The sequence below is a fragment of the Schistocerca gregaria genome, chromosome 1 (genome assembly GCF_023897955.1).
Source record: "Schistocerca gregaria isolate iqSchGreg1 chromosome 1, iqSchGreg1.2, whole genome shotgun sequence".
In the NCBI taxonomy this organism is placed as follows: Eukaryota; Metazoa; Arthropoda; class Insecta; order Orthoptera; family Acrididae; genus Schistocerca; species Schistocerca gregaria.
This window is the reverse complement of record NC_064920.1, coordinates 981,075,905-981,100,438: the sequence shown is the minus strand read 5'-3', so window position 1 is coordinate 981,100,438 and position 24,534 is coordinate 981,075,905. Positions and strand designations below refer to the sequence as shown.

The 24,534-nt window shown below is 38.0% G+C and overlaps 1 protein-coding gene across 8 annotated transcripts in view; it reads right to left on the bottom strand.

The window, feature by feature from the left end:
* Positions 1-10,758: 10,758 nt before the first annotated feature.
* Positions 10,759-24,534, bottom strand: part of LOC126277663 (serine/threonine-protein phosphatase 6 regulatory subunit 3) — a 174,271-nt gene continuing 160,495 nt past the window's right edge. For all 8 annotated transcript variants that reach the window (XM_049977381.1, XM_049977377.1, XM_049977376.1 and 5 more), the window contains 2 exons: positions 22,574-22,816; positions 10,759-13,237 (listed from right to left, as the gene is read on the bottom strand). In XM_049977381.1, coding sequence (XP_049833338.1) covers positions 13,174-13,237; positions 22,574-22,816 — 307 coding nt within the window. In that variant the 3' untranslated portion in view covers positions 10,759-13,173. The remainder of the gene's footprint in view (positions 13,238-22,573; positions 22,817-24,534) is intronic.

The window sequence follows — 24,534 nt, the reverse complement described above, 5'->3', positions numbered from 1 at the left end:
TACACAATTTTGATACATTATCATGTATTTAGACCATAACAATAATTAAAATTACACATCTTTATAATTTCTCCTCTAATGGCGGCTGAAGATAGATACAGACAAACGAAGTCCTACTCATTCATATAAGGCTACATCACAGGTTCCTCTCTATCTCTCTCTCTCTCAGCTCTCGAGGAAGACGACAAAGAATGCACATTATGTAGCGCTATTTATATTATTGCTGATTGTGAATGTCTCTTTGTTATCTTGTTGTTGTTGTTGTTGTCTTCAGTCCTGAGACTGGTTTGATGCAGCTCTCCATGCTACTCTATCCTGTGCAAGCTGCTTCGTCTCCCAGTACCTACTGCAACCTACATCCTTCTGAATCTGCTTAGTGTACTCATCTCTCGGTCTCCCTCTACGATTTTTACCCTCCACGCTGCCCTCCAATGCTAAATTTGTGATCCCTTGATGCCTCAAAACATGTCCTACCAACCGATCCCTTCTTCTAGTCAAGTTGTGCCACAAACTTCTCTTCTCCCCAATCCTATTCAATACCTCCTCATTAGTTACGTGATCTATCCACCTTATCTTCAGTATTCTTCTGTAGCACCACATTTCGAAATCTTCTATTCTCTTCTTGTCCGAACTAGTTATCGTCCATGTTTCACTTCCATACATGGCTACACTCCAAACAAATACTTTCATAAACGACTTCCTGATACATAAATCTATATTCGATGTTAACAAATTTCTCTTCTTCAGAAACGCTTTCCTTGCCATTGCCAGTCTACATTTTATATCCTCTCTACTTCGACCATCATCAGTTATTTTACTTCCTAAATAGCAAAACTCCTTTACTACTTTAAGTGTCTCATTTCCTAATCTAATTCCCTCAGCATCACCCGATTTAATTTGACTACATTCCATTATCCTCATTTTGCTTTTGTTAATGTTCATCTTATATCCTCCTTTCAAGACATTTTCCATTCCGTTCAACTGCTCTTCCAAGTCCTTTGCCGTCTCTGACAGAATTACAATGTCATCGGCGAACCTCAAAGTTTTTACTTCGCCTCCATGGATTTTAATACCTACCCCAAATTTTTCTTTTGTTTCCTTTACTGCTTGCTCAATATACAGATTGAATAACATCGGGGAGAGGCTACAACCCTGTCTCACTCCTTTCCCAACCACTGCTTCCCTTTCATGCCCCTCGACTCTTATGACTGCCATCTGGTTTCTGTACAAATTATAAATAGCCTTTTGCTCCCTGTATTTTACCCCTGCCACCTTTGGAATTTGAAAAAAGAGTATTCCAGTCAACATTGTCAAAAGCTTTCTCTAAGTCTACAAATGCTAGAAACGTAGGTTTGCCTATTCTTAATCTTTCTTCTAAGATAAGTTGTAAGGTCAGTATTGCCTCATGTGTTCCAACATTTCGACGGAATCCAAACTGATCCTCCCCGACGTCTGCATCTACCAGTTTTTCCATTCGTCTGTAAAGAATTCGCGTTAGTATTTTGCAGCCGTGGCTTATTAAACTGATAGTTCGGTAATTTTCACATCTGTCAACACCTGCTTTCTTTGGGATTAGAATTATTATATTCTTCTTGAAGTCTGAGGGTATTTCGCCTGTCTCATACATCTTGCTCACCAGATGGTAGAGTTTTGTCAGGACTGGTTGTCCCAAGGCCGTCAGTAGTTCTAATGGAATGTTGTCTACTCTGGGGGCCTTGTTTCGGGTCAGGTCTTTCAGTGCTCTGTCAAACTCTTCACGCAGTATTGTATCTCCCATTTCGTCTTCATCTACATCCTCTTCCATTTCCATAATATTGTCCTCAAGTACATCACCCTTGTATAAACCTTCTATATACTCCTTCCACCTTTCTGCCTTCCCTTCTTTGCTTAGAACTGGGCTGCCATCTGAGCTCTTGATATTCATACACGTGGTTCTCTTCTCTCCAAAGGTCTCTTTAATTTTCCTGTAGGCAGTATCTATCTTACCCCTAGTGAGATAAGCTTCTACATCCTTACATTTGTCCTCTAGCCATCCCTGTTTAGCCATTTTGCACTTCCTGTCGATCTCATTTTTGAGACGTTTGTATTCCTTTTTGCCTGCTTCATTTACTGCATTTTTATATTTTCTCCTTTCATCAATTAAATTCAATATTTCTTCTGTTACCCAAGGATTTCCAGCAGCCCTCGTCTTTGTACCTACTTTATCCTCTGCTGCCTTCACTACTACATCCTTCAGAGCTACCCATTCTTCTTCTACTGTATTTCTTTCCCCTATTCCTGTCAATTGTTCCCTTATGCTCTCCCTGAAACTCTGTACAACCTCTGGTTCTTTCAGTTTATCCAGGTCCCATCTCCTTAATTTCTCACATTTTTGCAGTTTCTTCGGTTTTAATCTACAGGTCATAACCAATAGATTGTGGTCAGAGTCCACATCTGCCCCTGGAAATGTCTTACAATTTAAAACCTGGTTCCTAAATCTCTGTCTTACCATTATATAATCTATCTGATACCTTTTAGTATCTCCAGGGTTCTTCCACGTATACAACCTTCTTTCATGATTCTTAAACCAAGTGTTAGCTATGATTAAGTTGTGCTCTGTGCAAAATTCTACTAGGCAGCTTCCTCTTTCATTTCTTAGCCCCACTCCATATTCACCTACTATGTTTCCTTCTCTCCCTTTTCCTACACTCGAATTCCAGTCACCCATTACTATTAAATTTTCGTCTCCCTTCACTACCTGAATAATTTCTTTTATTTCATCATACATTTCTTCAATTTCTTCATCATCTGCAGAGCTAGTTGGCATATAAACTTGTACTACTGTAGTAGGTGTGGGCTTCGTATCTATCTTGGCCACAATAATGCGTTCACTATGCTGTTTGTAGTAGCTTACCCTCATTCCTATTTTCCTATTCATTATTAAACCTACTCCTGCATTACCCCTATTTGATTTTGTGTTTATAATCCTGTAGTCACCTGACCAGAAGTCTTGTTCCTCATGCCACTGAACTTCACTAATTCCCACTATATCTAACTTTAACCTATCCATTTCCCTTTTTAAATTTTCTAACCTACCTGCCCGATTAAGGGATCTGACATTCCACGCTCCGATCCGTAGAACGCCAGTTTTCTTTCTCCTGATAACGACATCCTCCTGAGTAGTCCCCGCCCGGAGATCCGAATGGGGGACTATTTTACCTCCGGAATATTTTACCCAAGAGGATGCCATCATCATTTAATCATACAGTAAAGCTGCATGTCCTCGGGAAAAATTACGGCTGTAGTTTCCCCTTGCTTTCAGCCGTTCGCAGTACCAGCACAGCAAGGCCGTTTTGGTTAATGTTGCAAGGCCAGATCAGTCAATCATCCAGACTGTTGCCCCTGCAACTACTGAAAAGGCTGCTGCCCCTCTTCAGGAACCACACGTTTGTCTGGCCTCTCAACAGATACCCCTCCATTGTGGTTGCACCTATGGTACGGCCATCTGTATCGCTGAGGCACGCAAGCCTCCCCACCAATGGCAAGGTCCATGGTTCATGGGGGGTTTTTGTTATCTTACAACATTATTTTCCTCTGTGGCTATATTTTACATTTTTTCATCGCAGATATTAACATATTTCGTAATTGCATTATGAGTATAGAAATATTACAATCATAAATACATCGAGAATGTTATTACAGAAAATATTACAATAATAACCAACGTCCTTGACACAAAATTAAATAACATTTTTTGTTAAACAATTACAGTACATACGAATTGCTTCATAGAGGCGTACATAGTACAATTAAATGTAATTTCATTTTATTAACAGTGTGTGTGCTGCCAGGGAACGTTACACACTGTATGGTCTGTATGTTGCCCCTGTGTTTTTGTCCAGTACTGAACTGGTTATAGATCTGTAGGATTCAAGTTCATCATTATGGGACTACAATCTGTGATTGTCAATGTATACCACTGTCAACAATACATTTTTGCCCATGTCTGCAATACTGCAAGCACGTGCGCACGCGCACACACACACACACACACACACACACACACACACACACACACACACACTAGTCCATAATAATTGAGTTCATTGATTTTGAAGAAAGTTGTCATACCATTAAGGACACAGTTTAGGGGCAAAAAAGGTCATGCTCACATATGCCACACCAAATAGCTCCTTAGCAGCACAAAACGTCTGTTTACTGCAAGAAAGGAAAAAAGGACATAAAATAACGTATGCCCACAACAAAATTATTAGACACACAACCCAGTCTTGAACAGGACAAGGATGGTGAAGTTCTTCCCAATGGAAAAATTCCAGAATTTTCTCTGAGTGATTTATTTGGTGCAACTATGGAAAACAGTCCTGGATAGCCAGATGAAAATTTGAACCCTTCTCCTTCTGATTTTTAGTCCACTGCCTTGACAGTTTCGCTCAGTCTTTCATTGCAGTAAGAATAGTCAGATATACAATGCAGACTACAAGGTTTTTTCATATACTGCTTGCTCTTTTGATGCCTGTAAATGAAAAGGAAAGGAAGGGACAAATAGTATTATTTCAAAAGAGAGAAAAGCCCACTTTGGAATGAATAGCATGACAGAAAATTATGTACAGGACAGCATGGAATCAGCACGGATCATAAGAAGTACCAATATCTAAGCAGTGAAGAGGAGAGAACAGAAACAACATGGATCATAAGAAGTACCAATGTACAAGCAGTGAAGAAGACAAGTCTTCAAATGACATTATCCCATTTCCACCAATTACCATATCAATGATTATTGCTGAGTATTAGTTGGGTTAAGGTGAGGCAGTGAACCTCACTGACGATGTTTTAATTGCCTGACTGTTGAAACACACACACACACACACACACACACACACACACACACACACACACACACACACACACACACACACAAAAAAAAAATAATGTAGATGGAGGTAACTCTCAGGGTCGAGGGTGGGAGTGAAACAGTTTCCAGATACGAGCTCATTTGAAAAGTCCGTGCAAAGTCCGAGAGATGGCACCACCGGCACTTATCAAGGCCATGTTTAGTTAGTAGTATCTTTGGAAAGAACGCACACCCAGTTTCAACCATATTGGTCTATTTCTTTGTGTTTGGCATTCGTGTGATTGTCAAAAAATGGACGAAAAATAATTTTGTGTGGTGATTAAACATTACTTTATGAAATGCGAAACGCCTCAGGAGACTAAAGAGAAGCTTGATAAATATTACAGTGACTCTGTACCTTCGATTAGAACAGTTTATACGTGGTTTCAAAATTTTCAGAGTGGCCATATGGGCACAAGTGATGCTGAACGTTCTGGGCGCCCTGTGGAGATTACGACTCCAGAAATCATTGATAAAATCCATGATATGGTGATGGATGACAGAAGAGTTAAGGTGTGCGAGATTGCTAGTGCTGTGGGCATCTTGAATGAATGGGTACATAATATTTTGCATAAGCATTTGGACATGAGAAAGCTATCCACAAGATGGGTTCCACAATTGCTCACGCTTGACCAATTACGGAATCGTGTGAAGAGTTGCAAAGATTGTTTGCAGCTGTTCAGGAAGAATCCACGTCGTTTCGTCACTGTGGATGAAACATGGATACATTACTATACTCCTGAGACCAAACAGCAATCTAAACAATGGGCTACCAAGGGAGAATCTGCACCAAAACAGACGATGACCAATACTTCGACCAGAAAGGTTATGGTGTCTGTCTTTTGGGATTCGCAAGGGATAATCCTCATCGACTATCTAGAAAAGGGTAAAACTATTACAGGTGCATATTATTCATCGTTACTGGACCATTTGAATCATCGTTATTGGACCGTTTGAAAACCGAGCTGCAAGAAAAGTGCCGGCGATTGGACCACTAAAAAGTCCTTTTCCATCATGGGAATGCACCAGCACACACCTCAGAAGTTGTGAGTGCAAAATTAATGGAAATAGGATTCTAACTAGTTTCACATCCCCCCTATTCTCCAGACTTGGCTCCCACAGACTACTATTTCTCCCCCAATTTGAAGAAGTGGCTGGCGGTACAAAGATTTTATTCAAACGAGGTGGTGATTGCAGCAACTAATAGCTGTTGAATGGACACAGGCAGACAGTGTTTGTTGGTAATGAGGATCACCCTGTGCCTTGGTGCACGGCCAGCACATCTTGGCACAGTATTACACCGTCCGGGTTATCTGGATACTTCCCACCAACACCAACCTATCCGAACTCCGGAGATGGGAACTTGCCCTTCAATATATCCTCTCTTCTCGTTATCCACCAGGCCTCAATTTCAGCTAATTTCAAGTTGCCGCCACTCATACCTCACGTGTCACTCAACATCATCTTTGCCTCTGCACTTCCACCTCGAATGCCATCTCTGCCCAAACTCTTTGCCTTTAAATATGTCTGCTTTTTTTGTGTGTGTGTGTGTGTGTGTGTGTGTGTGTGTGTGTGTGTGTGCGCGCGCACGCGCGCGCGACTGGTTGAGCGCGCGCGCAACTTTTGGTTGCGAAAGCTTGAATTTTGTGTGTATATTTGTGTTTGTGTGTGTATCGACCTGCCAGCACTTTTGTTTGGTAAGTCACATCATCTTTGTTGTTAGGTATGTAACTGAACATATAAATCTTTCTGCTTGTTTAGTTGCCCTTTACACTTTGGTAATCACTGTTGCTAAGCACTGCTATGGTCACTGATACCAGTTTTTATGTAGACATCCTCATAGAGGTAAGATTTATTTGTTGTCATTAAATTCAATATATTTCCATCATGAGTAGGGTTCCTAACTATCTGTTCAGGTAGTTTCAAGAAGGCATTTAGTAAGGTTTCACCGGATGTCTTATGCTCACCAATGTTCCCAATTAACTGTTGGATGATTAAATGTCCACCGATGAGTACTGTATGACTAAGGAGCTTATGTACAAACAAACTGAGGTAATATCTCAATTTTTAGGTTACATCAGGAGATGAGTCTGGTGAGGTGGTTATTTTATTTATAGTTATTTTTTGCCCGCTCCTGATACTGAGTCTTGCCCATCAATCTGTGTCTTTAAACTTCCTGGCAGATTAAATGGTGAGGCAGACCGAGACTTGAACTCGGGATCTTTGCCTTTCAAAGGCAAGTGCTCTACCGACCGGGCTATCCAACCATGACTGACGACCCATCCTCACAGCTTCAATTCCACCAGTACCTCGTCTCCTACCTTCCAAATTTCACAGAAGCTCTCCTGCGAACCTTACAGAAGTAGCACTCCTGGAAGGAGGATATTTTGGACACATGGCTTAGCCACAGCCTGGGGCATGTAGTTAAGCCATTTCTGCACAATATCCTTTCTTCCACGAGTGCTAGTTCTGCAAGTTTCATAGGAGAGCTTCTGTGAAGTTTGGAAGGTAGGAGACGAGGTACTGATGGAACTGAAGCTGTCAACGGGTCGTGATTGTGCTTGGGTAGTCTTGGTTCAGCAAGCAGTTTTAATTTGCCAGGAGGTTTCTTATCAGTGCACACTCTGCTGCATGTGAAAATTCAGTTCTAAATTCTCAGTCTTCCTTATTTTGCATTAAATTAGACGTTACAGATTTGGCTCATTCACAGAAGTAATGTATCCCATGTGCACTTTGTGACATGAAGTTATTGGATGGCCAATATTGTTACTTTGGTGTAGCTATTAAATAAGGTATGTTTTTCCTACAAATTTAAGGACTTGCTGTACACCAAGTTTAAGTGGCTGGGTCAGAAATTTACCCACACAAATGTTACACTCCACATAGTGCTAATGATTAAGTACTAAAATAAGTGAACCCCTTGTCTCTCTCAAAAAAATGAAGTTAGTACATTTGAGTGAAAGAAGTTTGGACAGTTCAGATGGGAATGAAGTTGGAGGAATCTGTGTGAAAATATGATAAAGCCATACTAAATGTGTTAAGTTTCCCAAATTGCTTCAAGAAATGGTTCAGAAGCTTTATTCCTGGGAAGAAATAATTGATAGCCAGGGAGGCGAGTAATTAGACTGGGACACAGAGTAAAACACGATTGGCACTGTACGAAAAAGAAGGCCTGGCAACTTTTCAGAAGTTACTTGTTGAGAACCGCAATTCACTCGGTGGTATATGGAAATCATTCATTAGTTTTCTAATTATCAACCTATTTTTGGAATTCTGCTTTCCCTGCTGTAAATGACTGTATTCAAATTTAAGTGTGCCATTAAGAATGGAGAGATAAGCAGTACACATCTGACGAACTAACGAGTCAAAGTATAAAAGAGAAAAACTTTTTTTTTTTCCTTGATAACTTTTTCTCCATAAAATAAATTGTACTATTTACGAATTAGTATTTAAACTTCTCACTTCAAACACAGATTATATACAATGTAGATTCAATACCACTCATTTAAATGGCCAGTGTTTCCCCACATACATATTCACTAACACACTTTTTACTTTTGCTCAGAGGAACATGAAGATACTGTAACACAGTCCTACACCATCCTTTCAGGTCACTCCAAATTTTTCTTTCCTCAATGACTTCTCTCTCATACTATGCCTTCCACCTGCACTTCCCTATCTTGATTTTGGGATAAAATAATTATGATCGAAATGTTACTGAAATCATTATTTCTTTATCATCATTCTTCACAATTCTAACACAAACAACACACAATCTTCTCCATGCTTTACCCTTCAAACAGACTTTCATATCTCAACTATCGAGCAATTATAATACTCATTATTGCCTGTATTTCTTTTTGGTATACTTTATTTCAGCTAAACAACTCTCTAGTATTATTATACTAACAAATTATTGGTGAGGTGCCCTGATGAAGCTTTGCACAAATGTTTCATAACAAAATATGTTAATGCCTACCATTTGATTACAGATTCATATGTGTAAAAGTGTGACAAAACTATTTTTCTGGACATATTTTCCTTACCTGAAAGAATTCGTAAGTACAGCTTGTGCAATGGTCATTAAAATCATTTGTTTAGTATCCGAAAGTGTGATTTCAAATTTTCTCGTCTTTTCCTACAGAACAGCATGGGCTTTGTTAGAGCTCATACCTCTTTTCACACTTAATGCACCATGTTATAATGTTTTTCAATCCATTTGTAATCAGTTATGTAGCAGAAGTATGAGTATCTGTTTCACAATATATAATTTAAATGTGAAACGAAGAAACAAATGTAGTTGAACATTTCTCCCATTACAGCATTCCAGTCCACTATACTGCCAACAAGCTACAGTGAAGCAATTCATCAACAAATTGTATGTTTTATCTATGTATGTTTTCTTGTTTTCATATTTCTCTGCATGTTTGGAGACTTAGTGCAGTCCTAAATAAAATATTCTGTCTTGCTGTCCATAATACATCCCCTCCCCTACCAAAATCCCATCCATTTATCCTCTGCACTTGCTTACTCTATTGTCAGCAGTCAGATTTAACTGTGCCCAAACCAATTTGTTTAAAAAGACTATCTATTGAAGGTTAATTAAATTGCCTCTTGTAAAGAAGCACCATCAACAGATACACAGGGTGTCCATAATTAGAGTTCCAGTTTCAAAACTCTGTAGAAAGAGAATCACTGCTCAGAATGATGTCAAATTTGAACAGCACATTATTAACACAGGATGAAACATCACGGTTAAAAGCTTAGCAATAGAAAGCACTGTAAAAATCTTAACATAATGAGATCAGCTACAAATGCCAGATGAATAGCAATACGATGGCTATAGTTTGAGTTGCACATTACACCATGTGTACTCTTCAATTTGCATGACTGAATAAGTTCATGCTGTCAACAGCCCATCCACCACACCAAGGTCTTACGACATTGTATGGGAAAAATCAGTTTTTAATTTTCCTGAGGCCAAAAACTGCATAAAAAGAAAAAAAATTACATTGGTTTTTAATTGCCCTGGGAGCAGAAACAGCATAAAAAGCACTGTTTCTAATTGTCATGAGACTGGAGCAAGAGATGTTCAATATATTGGCCTCTATTTTCTGCCGCAAGTTGAAATTGAGAAACAGCACTTTCCACAACAGACTGGAGTGTCTCAGACGTCATGTTCAGAATGCACTGCGCAATGCATGCCTTCATTTCAGCTAAATTTTCAACTTTAGCGCTGAACACATCTTTCAGATAACAGAATGAGATTTTCACTCTGCAGCGGAGTGTGCGCTGTTTGGAAGGTAGGAAATGAGGTGCAGAAGAAAAACTGTGAAGACGGGGCGTGAGTCGTGCTTGGGTAGCTCAGTTGGTAGAGCACTTGCCCGCGAAAGGCAAAGGTCCCGAGTTCGAGTCTCGGTCCAGCACACAGTTTTAATCTGCCAGGAAGTTTCATCTTTCAGATAACCCCATAACCAGAAGCCACACGGATTAAGATTAGTTGATGTGGATGATCAGGCAGTAGGGAAATTGTGGTTGATAATTCTAGCATTTCTGAAATGCCTCTGCAGCAGCCGCTTCAATGGCTGTTGCTCCCTATTGCTTCATATCTCTAAAGACAGATAATAATACTCGACAATGTATATGATTAACCATTCTGATCAGTAACAGCAACATGGGCTTCTACAGAAACCTATAATGTAGGTATCACAATGGATTTTTTAATACATTCTGCGTCAGTTCAACGTTTTCCAGCTTACATGCACAAGGATACCCAAATACTGTAAACTGTAGAGGCAACATATAATGTTATTTGTAACAAATGTTAGAAACATGAATCTGATATTGGCACAATAACAGAAACAATATATAATAAATGGTTTGTATTTCCTTTTGAACATTAAGCATTTTCAATTATATAAGGTTATAAAATTTGGACCTTACATTAACAAGAACTGTTTTTCACATTTCTAGTTGCAATATTTTCCATTTCAACATATACACCACTTGTTATACTATGTAAAATAACACTTGTACTGTTTGTGTGTTTAACATTTTATATAAGGCAGTTCTGCTAAAGAATGTTTACAACATGGAATATTCCAAAATTGCACCCTGGCACTTCTGAAATATCATGAAGTTTAATATTTTGAGCTTAACTGCATCTTTTTAAAAAATTAATATATCACAGGTTATGAATTCACAGGCAGAAATGGTGGTAACCTTTGGAAACTTCAATATTAAAATAACAAAATTACTTATGTGTCTGTATGTTCACAAAAGTCTCAAGTTTCTCTAAAAGTCTGTAATTCATACATGGAATCTGTGTGGTCTCTAATTATTTATCTTCTAACAACTACATCACATAAAAATAAAATTGATCAAAACAAGGATACAGCTGCACCACAGTCATATTAAGAAACTTTTAAAAACTGAAATCAATGTAAAGGTCTCAAAATAAAACAACACGAAGTAGACCACAGGTATCACAAAATGTTTATAAAAATCGCTTTGTATTTTAAAAGTGAAGATAATGACAGGAAATAATGGATCTAACTGATTATGAAATTATTTTTTTTCACTGTGGAAGTATTAATAATGAAGTGATACAGTATTTATACTAGTATTGCTTTTCAACTGCAACAATTATCGATATGCCAATATAATAACCATTCATTTGGTAACAAATATGCACGGGAGTTCTTCTTCCTTCTTTTTTTTTTTTACTTGAAGCTACTGTTTGCATTTATCTCTACATGTGACTCCATCATTTACAGACTGGTGAGGGCTGGGCCTGTATTCCATTGCTCTGAATATATTGTTCCATGGAGTGGTGTTTTTATATTGCAAATTCAACAAACTGTCCTTTGAAAATAAACAGCTCTATTGTCCAAAACTTATTGCACCTACAATCTAAGTCATTAAAAACAATAGAAGGAAATTATTTTATGATATGTAACACAAGCAACTAATGATCCATACTGACCATTTTAAGGAAACAAAGTAATGGGAACATATGAACACTTCCACAGACACATACAATACTGAATAGATTGCACAGCTCTTTGCCAATAAGAATGATTTAGACAGTACTTAAGTTTGTCTATTAAAAGATACATATAAAGGTGACTTTCAAACTGCTATATGCTGTACCTTTCCTGCTAAAGTAATACTGCTACATTTTACAATTTGATAAAATGAGATGATGGAAGAACTTCAAAAATGTGCAAAAATAAATAAGATTAGAGTATCAAAAACTGCAAATGCATTCCTGAAGCAATGCCACCATCTGTAGACACAATTTTGGTTTGCAGTACTCCCGTAAAGGTAACATTCATGTTAAGATGGCTCATATGAACATATATTACAAAACTAATCACAAAACAATTAGTTCACTCTGTCTCTCAATGGGAAGCATAGACAATATCATTTCTTACAATAATCTTTCCCTTACAAAGAGGCACCTGCATAAATCACAGAAATCGTAAGGAACAGGTTTACACTCCAATTACATGTACATCCACATATTCTAAAAAATTAAAATAAATACATGCTCTGATATTTTAATCTAACAACTCAATCTATTTACAGGAGTCTTTTCAACGATGATAAATTCCTGAGGATGAAGTACACAATCTTTACATGCAAGTGTGCCATTTCATGTCCACAAATATACAAGAGCACACTAAACACACACACCCACAATCATGTATAGACACTAACATATACACACAGATCATTATATGCACCCTTCACAGAATATTCTTTCAGCACAGAATGTTTTTTCAAGTCACTACTATTTTGAGATTTTAAATTACATATCCCATTCCATGCTAAATAACAATTTTCAACAATTTTTAAACAGAATTTCATGTTTAAAGATCACTTTCATCACTTTGAACACTTATTTTTGTAAGCATAGGCACCTTTTGCTGCTTTCTAAAAATTCCACTTCCTACACATTTTTCAGTAAATTTGCAACATAAAAAAGGAGCTTAAACTTCCCCCAGTCAAAACCTCACAGGAGTATAATACAATTAATACAAGTTATTGAGCACCTTTTAAGGAACACTATTTTACAGTTAGGTTCAGTCCTCTTGTTCCTCCTATAGAAACCATGTTTCAGCAATGGAATACAATCCCATAACCAATAGTACCTGCCCAATTCAAAATGTAAACAGTTTTTCCAGAACTCAGTTTTCAGGCAGGATGCCTATTCACCAAGAATACACAATAGGCCAATTCCACTGATATGACTGATGTTCAGAGACAGAAACTGAGTTTCAAACAGGCCCATTGGATGTCTTGGGATTTTCTGCAGGTGGTGATGTGTCACTCAATTTGGGCCTGAAACAATATGTGTTATGTACACTAAACTTCACAGAACAAACAAGGCATATCCTCTTCCCCCATCAAACTTATGATTTACTTAGTAATAACCATGATTAAAAATACAAACAAAATGGAGAGAAGTGTATGAAATAGCCAGTATGAATCCAAAGACCAAAGCAGAAATTTTATCTCCTCCTCCCCTACATTAAAAGGAAGTGACGTGCAGAGTACAAACCCTGTACTGCCAAACATAGCATATTCCATTTCAACAAAATACTTTAATTAAGTTATTTCAATAACTACCGTGTGTGTGTGTGTGTGTGTGTGTGTGTGAGAGAGAGAGAGAGAGAGAGAGAGAGAGAGAGAGAGAGAGATAGAGAGAGAGAGATATATATATATATATCATCGTTCCCAGTGTTACTAATATAACTAAAGATGGATAAGCCAAAAAACTGCTTAATAGCTGGTCCACCACTGGAATTTAATTACAGCAGCTATCTTCACTGCTTGGATTCTACAGCCCTTGATACGTTTCCACAGGTATGTGTCACCAGATGCCTATGAACAAGTCACACAGTTCCCATAAATTACAGGCCATCGGTTTAGGGGCATAAAATTAGTGCCTTATAGCGTCCCTTGTGTGCATCTTGTAATGTGGACAGCTATCCTGCTGGAAGATGCCATTGGCATTGAGGAAGATATCAAGGCACGCGAGTATCAAAATAAGTGATATGTAATATTGTATCTTTTGATTGAATTGGCTTAGGAGTTAAATTATTTTCACTGCCAAGGGATCATGGACCTTAGTATTTGACATAAATTTCAACTTGATACCTCCACTAGTTTCTGAGAAACACGAGTCTTAACAATAGGACACACAGATGGATGGATGGACAGAGTGGCCTATAAGGGTTTCATTTTTACTGCCTGAGGTACAGAACCATTAAAACAAATATATATATATATATATATATATATATATATATATATATATATATATATATATATATATATATATATATATTTGGATCTGACCAGTGGATACTCTTCCACTGATCCAAAGCCCCAATGGTCCACAGTCCAATCCCAATGAACCTGTGGCCACTGCCACCTTAACTGACAATTTTACTGTGTCGATATGGGAACATACAGGGGTTGTATGCTGCAAATTTGCTCCCAAAATTTGTGGCTCCGTGAGCATTGTGCTGCTCTGCCACAAATCACTGCCCAACCTGCCTTACAGAGTGGGCAAGTCTCCAGCCTTTATACTCTGTGATGAGGCTTGAATATCCAACACCTTGTCACCTGCTAGTGCTTTCACCATCCTTCAAGCACTTTCAACAGATCCTACTGGCAGCCGCACACAAATAACTTCTCCATTTACAAGATTTCTGTTCCCAGACACATTTCTATTATAACCATCTAACAAGATTACATGACAATACACTTTTTTTTTTTGCTATGTGTGAATTTTAGAACTGAAATTTCAATCACCAAAGACGTTTGCTGCAACTCTACAAAAAATTGACTTTGAAGCTTCCCAAACATGGTTTAACACATTAATGTAATGTCACTTTTCTGACAAGTACTCTGGCTCTGGAACTCACCTGCCATGCAGGGGAGCCTTTGTTCGATTCCAGGCAGATTCAAATTTTTAAACAAAGATGCACATTTTATAAGCATTCGAGTGAAGCATAAAATACATAAATATGGGGAAAAATTCATTTGTATATGTTTTTTTAATTTAAATGATCTTCATCAAAAATCTTAAAAAAATTGGTAGTTTGAAATTTATATTTGCAATGGGAGCTCGATTTTATTAGAAATAGAAACTATGAATTTTTCTTAAAAAAGTGGCACACACATATTAATTTACACTTATCTGATTAATTTTAAATATTTAAATGATGTAGATATTGGAACTGAACAGGGAGAGGTGAAAGGGCGGAGAAGGGGGGAGGAGGGGGGAGGGGATGATGATCAAAAGCAGACTTAACCAAGTGATTACTATTCTCTAACACTAATGACTTTTTCCATCTTTGTATACATTACTCTTCACAGAAATGCTTATAGAACAGTCGTTGGGACTCAAACCCAGGACCCATACATGTCAGGTGAGCACTCTCCAACATACTTACGTTACTTCTCGAAAAATTGACCTATTTTAACGTAATAAAGATGGACAGAAAACTTCAAAAGTCAGTTTTCTCAAGAATTTTTTAGAGTTGCATCAAACTGCTTTGTTACATCGATATTTTAGTTCTAAACTTCACATACTACAGATACGATAAATTACAAAAATTCGTCTGTCATGTGGTCTCGTTGTAAGTTTGAGAAAGTCGGTGGCAGTGGATTTCCCCATTTGTAGCTCAGATTGCCACTAGAATGATTCCCCATCTGTCTCTGATCCACTTATATACATTACTTACTTGCCCCAAGTCCACAACACCAACAGGTGGCATTTAATCTCATGGTGGGCTATGATCATAAGGTTTTGGCTTATCAGTGTATGACAAAAAGTTGTGAAAAGCATTACGTATAGTGCACACACACACACACACACACACACACACACACACACACACACACACACACACACAGCATACCATGTGCTTATATGTGTGGTTTGTTATCAGACTGTATTCCATTGTGAGGTCTAATATGGCATTTGTGATGGTAATGGTAGCAACAGCAAGAGTAACAGTACATTTAGTGCAAACTCTAATCTTACGATCAGCCATTTGGAAGTGAACTGCACCTACAGGAGTTTGTAACAGGCACTGTAGCTTTAAATTTCTTAAGTAAACTAATGGATGATCTCTTCGGAGTGCGTGTATGTACCAAATATTTATCAGCCACAATAGTTAGGCTGTTTATTCAAAATGCATGTCATAACAACGAAAAACCTCTGAACTTAAAGAGTCACCAGTACGAGTCTTTTGAATATGTAACTTATTTCGTAGTAAATCAGCATTTGTGGTTCACAGTTATTGTCAAAGAATACATCACCCCTGAATTTCATTGAATATCAATGCAAACAAAACATGCATTTTTGAGAATTTTCAGAAGCTACCATTGTCCTTCGCATAATCTACTTGATTTAGTTTTTGTAGCAGACATTCTAATGAACATATCATGAAATTACAATTAAAATGAGTACACCTAGCTGCATACAGGCATTGATGTAAGTCAACGGGGATAGTCTAAAATGTGAGCCCCGGCTGGGACTCGAACCTGGCATCTCCTGATTACATGGCAGATGCTCTATCCATAATGACTTAGTTTTGAATTTGCTAATGACTACAAATACCCTCAAAAAGTTTTAGGAAAATAGTAATTTTTACCACAAGTCTTTGTGTTGCCTTAATAGAAATCTCATTTTGTTTATTTGCTTCAATTCTTACACAGAATTAGCAACTTTTTAGCTCAACAGACAAAAAGCTAATCAGCAAGCTTAATTTAAAGTTATTTGTTCACTGCCCTGCAATACATTGCACCAGCCAGAATGCAGCCCCACTTGTGAATGGTTGACATTCTGAAGCAGCTGTAAATCATACTGCCTATTGTCAAACGATCAGCGGCTGCTACAAAACAGTGTGAAACAGTGTGTTGGGAGAGCTCCCGAGAGTCATGTACTCTGACACTGAACCAGAGGTATCTTAAGTACTATCTTCTCCTGAGGATCCTTGTCTTCTCTGCAGAAAGTACATGATCTGTCATCCACTAGAGTGTGAGTGACATGGCATTGGTAGATCTAGACATTCTGTGCAAAGTGGATGGGGACCAGGAAGGAGACCCCCCTAAACAACAAGTTTGAGCTGCTGTCTTTCACTGAAATTGATCAAGTGGAACTCAGTTCACCTGTTTAGCAGCAACCAGTTTTGTCAAAAGGAGGCAAATGCAAAAAGGTAGGGTCTACTGATTGTCCACAGTTCAAACATATGGTGAATGATGGTACCCCTTGGGGGAATTTTGGCAGCAAAGGACAGGAAAAGAAACCAGGAGCACTCAGTGTTTGCCTGGGGGCTTCATTCAACATGTTTAATAAGAGGCTATTCCAGTAGCCACTGAGAGAACAGGGTGCAGCCAACTGCAGATTGTGGCACAGATTGGAACAAGTGATGCCTGTTGTCTGGGTTCCTAGGTCATACTTGGGTCATTCCAGTGACTGACAGAGAAGGTTGAGAAGACTAACTTTGAGCTTGGATTTCCAAGGAACCTCACAATTTGCAGCATTGTCCCCAGAAACGATTGCGGCCCTTTGGTTCCAAGTTGAGTGGAAGGACTGAACACTCTGAAGGTTCTGTGACAAGCTAGGCTGCAACTTCCTGAACTTGCGCCATAGAGTTGGGAACTGTTGGGTCTCCCCTAAATAGGTCAAGTGTGCACAACTTGCCAGACACTACTACTCAGGTAGCTGACTCTGTGTGGGATGCATACAAGGGTTCTTTTACATTAGGTGACTCACCATCCAATCTGAATAGCAACAGCTGTAAGCAGCCCAGAAGTATCAGCGTACAATCTAAAGAAATGCCTCTCACAGATGAGAATATTTAAATCCTAATGGTTAACTGTCGAAGCATTTGCAGCTAAGTGACAGAGTTTGAAGTGCTCCTGAAAAACAGTGAAACTCAAATAATACTAGGTACAGGGAGTTGGTTGAAACCTGGAATTGATAGCAGCAAGACTCACGGGAAAATCTGCGTGTATTTCGAAAGGACAGGGAAATGGAGGTTGTGTATTTGTTGCAGTAGACAAGAAACTCAAATCCACCAAGACAAAAAATGAAGCTGCATGTGAGTGTGATTGGCCAAACCTCAGTATCAAGGGTGGGTATAAAATGGTAATTTATTTATATGAAAATGCAATGTCCCATACTGCAGCCAAGTATAATGGAATCAGTGCTGTTACAAACATCTTTTTTGGACCAAACATCTTAGTTGGACCACAAGGAATGTACTAACAGATACCTTCCCAGTTCATCAAGCATAATGGGTGTTCAATCTGTATCTATCATCCATTTTTTGTATTGAATTTTCTTTTCATTGTGCTGTTTCTCTAATCAGTTAGGGTGTTTATTCTAACAATTAATGCAATAGCATCGAAACCACATCTTAGGGAATTTTCACAAGCCAACATCTTAGTACAAACTGAAGCAGTGAAATACAACTTCTAGAATTAAAGGATGTCATGAACTGTATTATCTAATTTGTAAAGGATCTGCCAAGAACTTGTGCTGTCTCACTATCAAACAAAGCAATCCATTCACTGTGTTAAAATCTTCGGTACCTTTACAGTGTATCATCATACTGGTGATCGGCGATCACAGACCCTGAAGATCATGCACTGACCTTATAATGTTCCTATATATGGCGACGCTGTGCACTTTGGATCCAGTTCTTATGAACATCCAGCAGCTGAAGGTCCTTCTGTAGTTCATCTTATCATCACTTTAAAATCTTACAACTGCACAAGTTCTCCAGGTTTTCCTGTAAACACAGATTTGGCCTGGCATGTGTATGACCTCCTGGCAATGTGCCCTCCCAGGCTAATTCTCCATGCTTTCATTTCCGCATGATATTCAGCTGTTTCATCATGTTCTAGAGTTCGTGTTTTTTCTTGTCTCCAAGTGTTTTCTTTGTGGAATGGTCCAATCATCTTTCTCATAATTTTCCATTTTTTAATTATTTTTTTAAGGTTCTTGACCCATATAACAACACCAGTACTACCACTGCATTATACGCTTTTAAGTTTGATCTTAGCTGAGAAATTTTTTGATGACAGTATCTGCTTTTGACTGCGATAAGTTTTGCACCCATTGAGAATTTAATTTCGTGTTATAGGTTATTATGCCTATTGAACCAGGTACAAAGATATTTAAAATTTCCCACTCTCGCCATGTTCCATATTCCAACCTGTAATAGAGTTTGTTAGGGAATTCTCTGATACTTCAATCATTTCAGTCTTCTCCCTGTTAATCTTCAGTCCAATTTTACTTGCATTCTTTGCTAAGTCCTCTATGTTTTGTGCCACCTCTTCCTCTTACTTCGTTATGGCTGCAATGTCGTCTGCATATCCCAATAACTATATTTCTATTTAGCTTCACACTTTTGCCTTCTCTTTTCAATTTCTGAATTATTTTCTTTAGCATCATATTAAAAACCGCAGCTCTACACACTCTCATCAAGTTATCTGACCTGGCCCGGCATTAACAGATTACGGTTTTTATTTGAAGCACTTATTTCCACACACAATATATTTTAATGAAATACAATCAGACTAAATTTTTTGCATACCAGAAATTCTTTTTGTAGCAGACATTGTACTATAAAATATTTTGCGTGAGCTGTATGCCACAGCTTAAATGTATTTAAAAATATTGTCTTATTCTGTCACAAGCAAGTTTCAATAACATGATCATTTTCAGTCAATGATGTCTTACCTTGGCAATGAAGCTTAAGGGGAATTTCTTGGAGTAAATATAAAAGTCTTACTGTTCCACTGGTCACCTTGTCATGCCACTAGTACAAACTGTTCATGTCTTAACATTACTGTTTGCATTAGATATTATTGCTAACAAGTGATTATTGACATATGCCTTGTAAGCTTCACTGCTGAAGAAAAACTTCATCGACTGAAGATGATCATTGATTGAAGGCAACTTCTGTTGGAATACAATGACAGTTTTTAAATATTTTACTAAATTATTTGATATATTATTGCAAAAAATGCTTCAAACACATGTAGCCATAAATCATCTGCATTCTACACTTCCTCAGTAGTTTCATTTATGATTCTTGTTTAGGGATAGCCTTCCCACGTGCTGACTACAGCTACCATAATTGTTGAAAATGAAGAAACGATGGAAGTGGAGGAGGCAGAGTAAAGAACGTAAGAGAGGAAGAGTGATCAAGGGAAGTGGGAGAGGCTTGCAAAGAAGAGGACAGCTGTACGATGTGTGTTAAGAAAGGGCGACAGGGAACACATATACAAGGTGGATTAGAAAGGCTAGCGTGACACTCATGTACAAAGTGGACAAGAAAGGGTCATAGGACACACATGTAATGGGGAAGTTCCTGCCCAGGTCTACAGACAAGTTTAGATTCTCAGGTTTTTAACTCCAGTCACCTTGCCAGTCAAGAACCCTCGGACCAGGGAATTTTTGTGTGTCAATATATCATAAACTGAACCATGGATTGTTCAGAATTAGGGTGAAAACGTGTGTATGGTATGAATTCCAAATAATTTTTAAATCTATGTAAGTTTGTGAAAGATTGAACTTTCTCTTTATGACTGATAATTCTCCTATTAATGACTTCACTAAAGATATGAATTGAAGAGGCCAGTTAAAATTGCTTAGATCTTTGAATGACTAACAATACTGTCTGGTTTTCGAATGTGCATAAAATATTACCTAGGTTTTTGCACTGAATGTCTATTTTCAAAGGTAAAATCTCAAATCAATGTTATGCGCTGTAGAATGCAATTTTCAATCTGCAGCACAGTGTGTATGATATGAAACTTCCTGGCAGATTACAACTGTGTGCTGAAATGAGGCTAACTCGGACGTTGAAGACAGATCATGAGTCTTTCTTGGGTAACTCGGCCAGTAGAGCATTTGCCCTACAAATGCAAAGGTCCCAAGATCGAATCTTGGTCTGGCAGATAGTTTTTATCTGCCAGCAAGTCTCATATCAGCGCCACACTACACTGAAGAGTGAAAATTTGATCGTGGAAACATCCCCCTAGGCTGTGGGTAAGCCATGTCTCTGCAATATCCTTTCTCCCAGAAGTTTCAGAGGAGAGCTGCTCAGAAGTTAGGAAGGTAGGAGATGGGGTACTGGTGGAAATAGAGCTGTGAAGGCGGGTCCCGAGTTGGGTTTAGGTAACTCAGTAGATAGATAGAAAGACAAAGGTCCCAAGTTCGAGTCTTGGTCAAGCACACAGTTTTAATCTGCCACGAAGTTTAACATTATGAACTGTTTACTCTTCAGATCCTGACCTCTTGCCCAGAGCTATGTTGGACATTTTCGGAGCACCTCCAGAATGTCCAGCACAGCTCTGGACAAACACGAGCCAAAAAGTTACTTCGACCACAGTCATACAGCACAGAATACACATCTTCAACTATGACATCTGGTCATGAAAGTCTTCATAGTATGTTTACCTGTTTCTTGTATCTTTCCCCATTTTAAATACAATGTATACTAAATGTATGTTGCATTTTGGTTTCCTCATTAGCGGAGTTATATATCTTTAAGAAATGCATTCTGTATTTTAAAGTATTCTTCAGCCTTAGTTGTCCTCATTTTGAGTTGAGATTGTTGGAAGGTCAGGGGTGGGGGTGGTGGTGGTGGGGAGGGTGCCTTTGAGCATTATAGTTAAACAGCATACATTGCTGGAACTGTTCAGTTGTGAAGGAGTATTTTTGTTATAATGTATTTCACTGTCAGTTGGCAAACCTACTACATATATATTTTTTTAATTTCTTCCGAGAGATTCCCATCGAGAGAGATTTTTTGGTGGAGGGAAGACGTGACATGATGGACATAGGAAAATTCTGTTTGCGAACACATAACATTCGAATTTCCTGGCAGCCACGCAAAGTGACACCACTGAACAGGCTCTGCTTAAATGAAAGCAGCACAATACTTGCTGCTATGGAGTCTCTTGAGTTAAGACAAGACATCACAACATTGAACAGGTGACCGAGTCCTTGATTGCAGCTGAGTGAGAGCAATGACCTTGTCTGCTGATCAAGTTGAAAGTGTTGCTGAATGTGCTGGCGTCCTGGCACCAACTATGCCATTTGCAGTGCTGAAATAGGTACCAGCTATTTGTGAGGCGCTTTTGGTGGCAATTTTCTTATCCATAAGAGTTGCTGATGGCAACACAAACCAATGTATGTGACTCTTAATTTGAAGAAAATTGGTTTTAAAGATTTTTTTGTCAGTGACACTTTATTTTATTGTATTTTTCATTGGGTCACGGTGCCTGAGAATTCGTGTGCAATTTTTTTCTACTAAATACCGCAAACCAACCAATTCCTTCCACTTCCCTGCCACTTTGCAATAATTTATGCAGATTTATTTTAGTTAATTCAAACTCTTTCTTTTAACCTGTGGTTCAAAACATAAATCTTTCCTTGCAGCACAGTATGCTTACTTTTCTTATGACAGAGTTAAAAGTCAAGGGGGACAAAGTTATAAGTCAGAAGCTAGTAGATAGGATTCCAAGAACATTGCGTATCAGAAGAGAATGTGTTTCAGGTGACATGTTACTCTTATAAACTGTGTCCATCACCTATTCAATTTATGTTTGATTTAAAACAAATTAGAAGAGATTACTCACATGGGCAATGCAGCAGCTACCTCCACTTCCACAGGGATGTTTGGATCTATTGGTCCATTCTCTGCAACTAATAGTTCAGTATTTGGCAAGAGCACGTGTTGTTGTTGTTCTTCAGTTTGTTTACTGCTGCTCGCACTATTATTAACAATGGTAGATGTATTCTCACTGCCAGCTGAACTGCTGTTGCAGTCACTACTTTCACAGGCTGAGGGGACTGTCATTAGGCCCTGGGCTGATAAGAATCTGAAATTGTAAAAGCTTATTGTTCACAAACCATTATGAACTACTCATTAATTTTAACATGTTACAAATCAATAATACAGCTGAAACAATTAAGTCACTGTCACTACACATCCACAGCGAAAGTAGCAACTGCTGATGGACTTCTTGTAACTACAGATATTTCACAATGAGCCAAAAATTATGGACAATGGAGGAAAACTAGACAGTGGTAACAAGGAAAAACAATAACCTACAGTATTTATCTGGGTATTCAATAATACTGAATATATAAGACAATCCCTTAATTAAAGAGACTCTTTGACAAAATATTATTTTTAACTGCTCAAAATGACAAACTGTTTCACTGATTTCAATTATGTGGCTAAAAGAGTTAACACTATTTCTGAATAAACTTAAGCCATTTATTGATTGTCTGCATGTTGACAAAACAGGGAGAATTTTTTTAAAAAAAGGTGTGTATTAATTTTTATCTCCAATTCTTTCTTTGTTTACTATTTAAGGCAGTTGTCTGTGGTATTACTATTTATCATCATCATCATCAGTAGCATTATCTGGTATGATAGTCTCAATTAACCAACGAAAGGTGAGAAAAAGAGTCAATGTACTTCTATACACAAGCGTCAGTGAAATTTATAATCTCAGCTTTTACAAATATTTGGCAGTTTCTTCTGAATATGAGATATTTAGTGTGGAACCTCACACCACCACTGGAATTGCTGTGGATGAAAATCACCTATGAAATTTATGATCTTGGTTGTCACAAATATTTCGCTATTTCTTCCAAAAAGTTTTGCGATTTTTGAGGTTCTGCTCCCCTTCCCCGTCCTAGAACTGGATAAATATGGTATCCTGTATTTCAGAACAATGTGCACAACAAAATGTAACGGATCCATATAAAATTCCATGTCATGAGCTAAATCATGCTAAAATTATTCAATGAAATGGGTGTTACAAGTACTGATGGAATCACCAATTGTTCCAGACAACCCACAATATATGAAGTAGTTTTTTTGAAGATAGGAAGTTATAAGCAGTAACAAAACCTGCAAAAAGGAAGAAGAGTTTATAGAACACAGCAGTGAAAATACACAATTCTCAGAGAAGTTGTTCCTGTTGTGTATAACCTAAAAAAATGAAGAAAGCCACAACATATCTGACAAAAATGAAAGCAGCCAATGATAAGAAAAACTACATTTTGACATAGTCACAGGAGTGTACATTTAGGCGTGTGTGTGTGTGTGTGTGTGTGTGTGTGTGTGTGTGTGTGTGAGTGAGTGTGCGCGCGCGTACTTTGAGATGAAAACAAATCATCAACTGGCAAGAAGGATAAAATACTTGAAGTAACTACAGAAAGGAATGAAAAAGTAACTGAAACTGCACTAAGAGGAGACAGAAAAGGGATGATTACAAAACTGTAAGGAAGCTACAAAAGGTGTTGAATTTCAATTGAGAAATTATGAAAAAGGAAAAAGATGTAACACGAGGTTGGGCGGGGGTGGGGGGCGTGGGATAGGGGATTTGCAAGAGTGAAGGTATGTTAATCATTGAAGGGGTTTTAAAAATTCAAAGATTTCTTGAAGAGTTCATAAATGAGTATAATATTTCAGACATGAACAAATTAAATTTTAAACATGAATTTTCCACTTTACAGTGAATGTTATATTTAAACAGTTTTAACAATTATTTGGAACTGTTACATTTTCACTGATAGAAGAAAT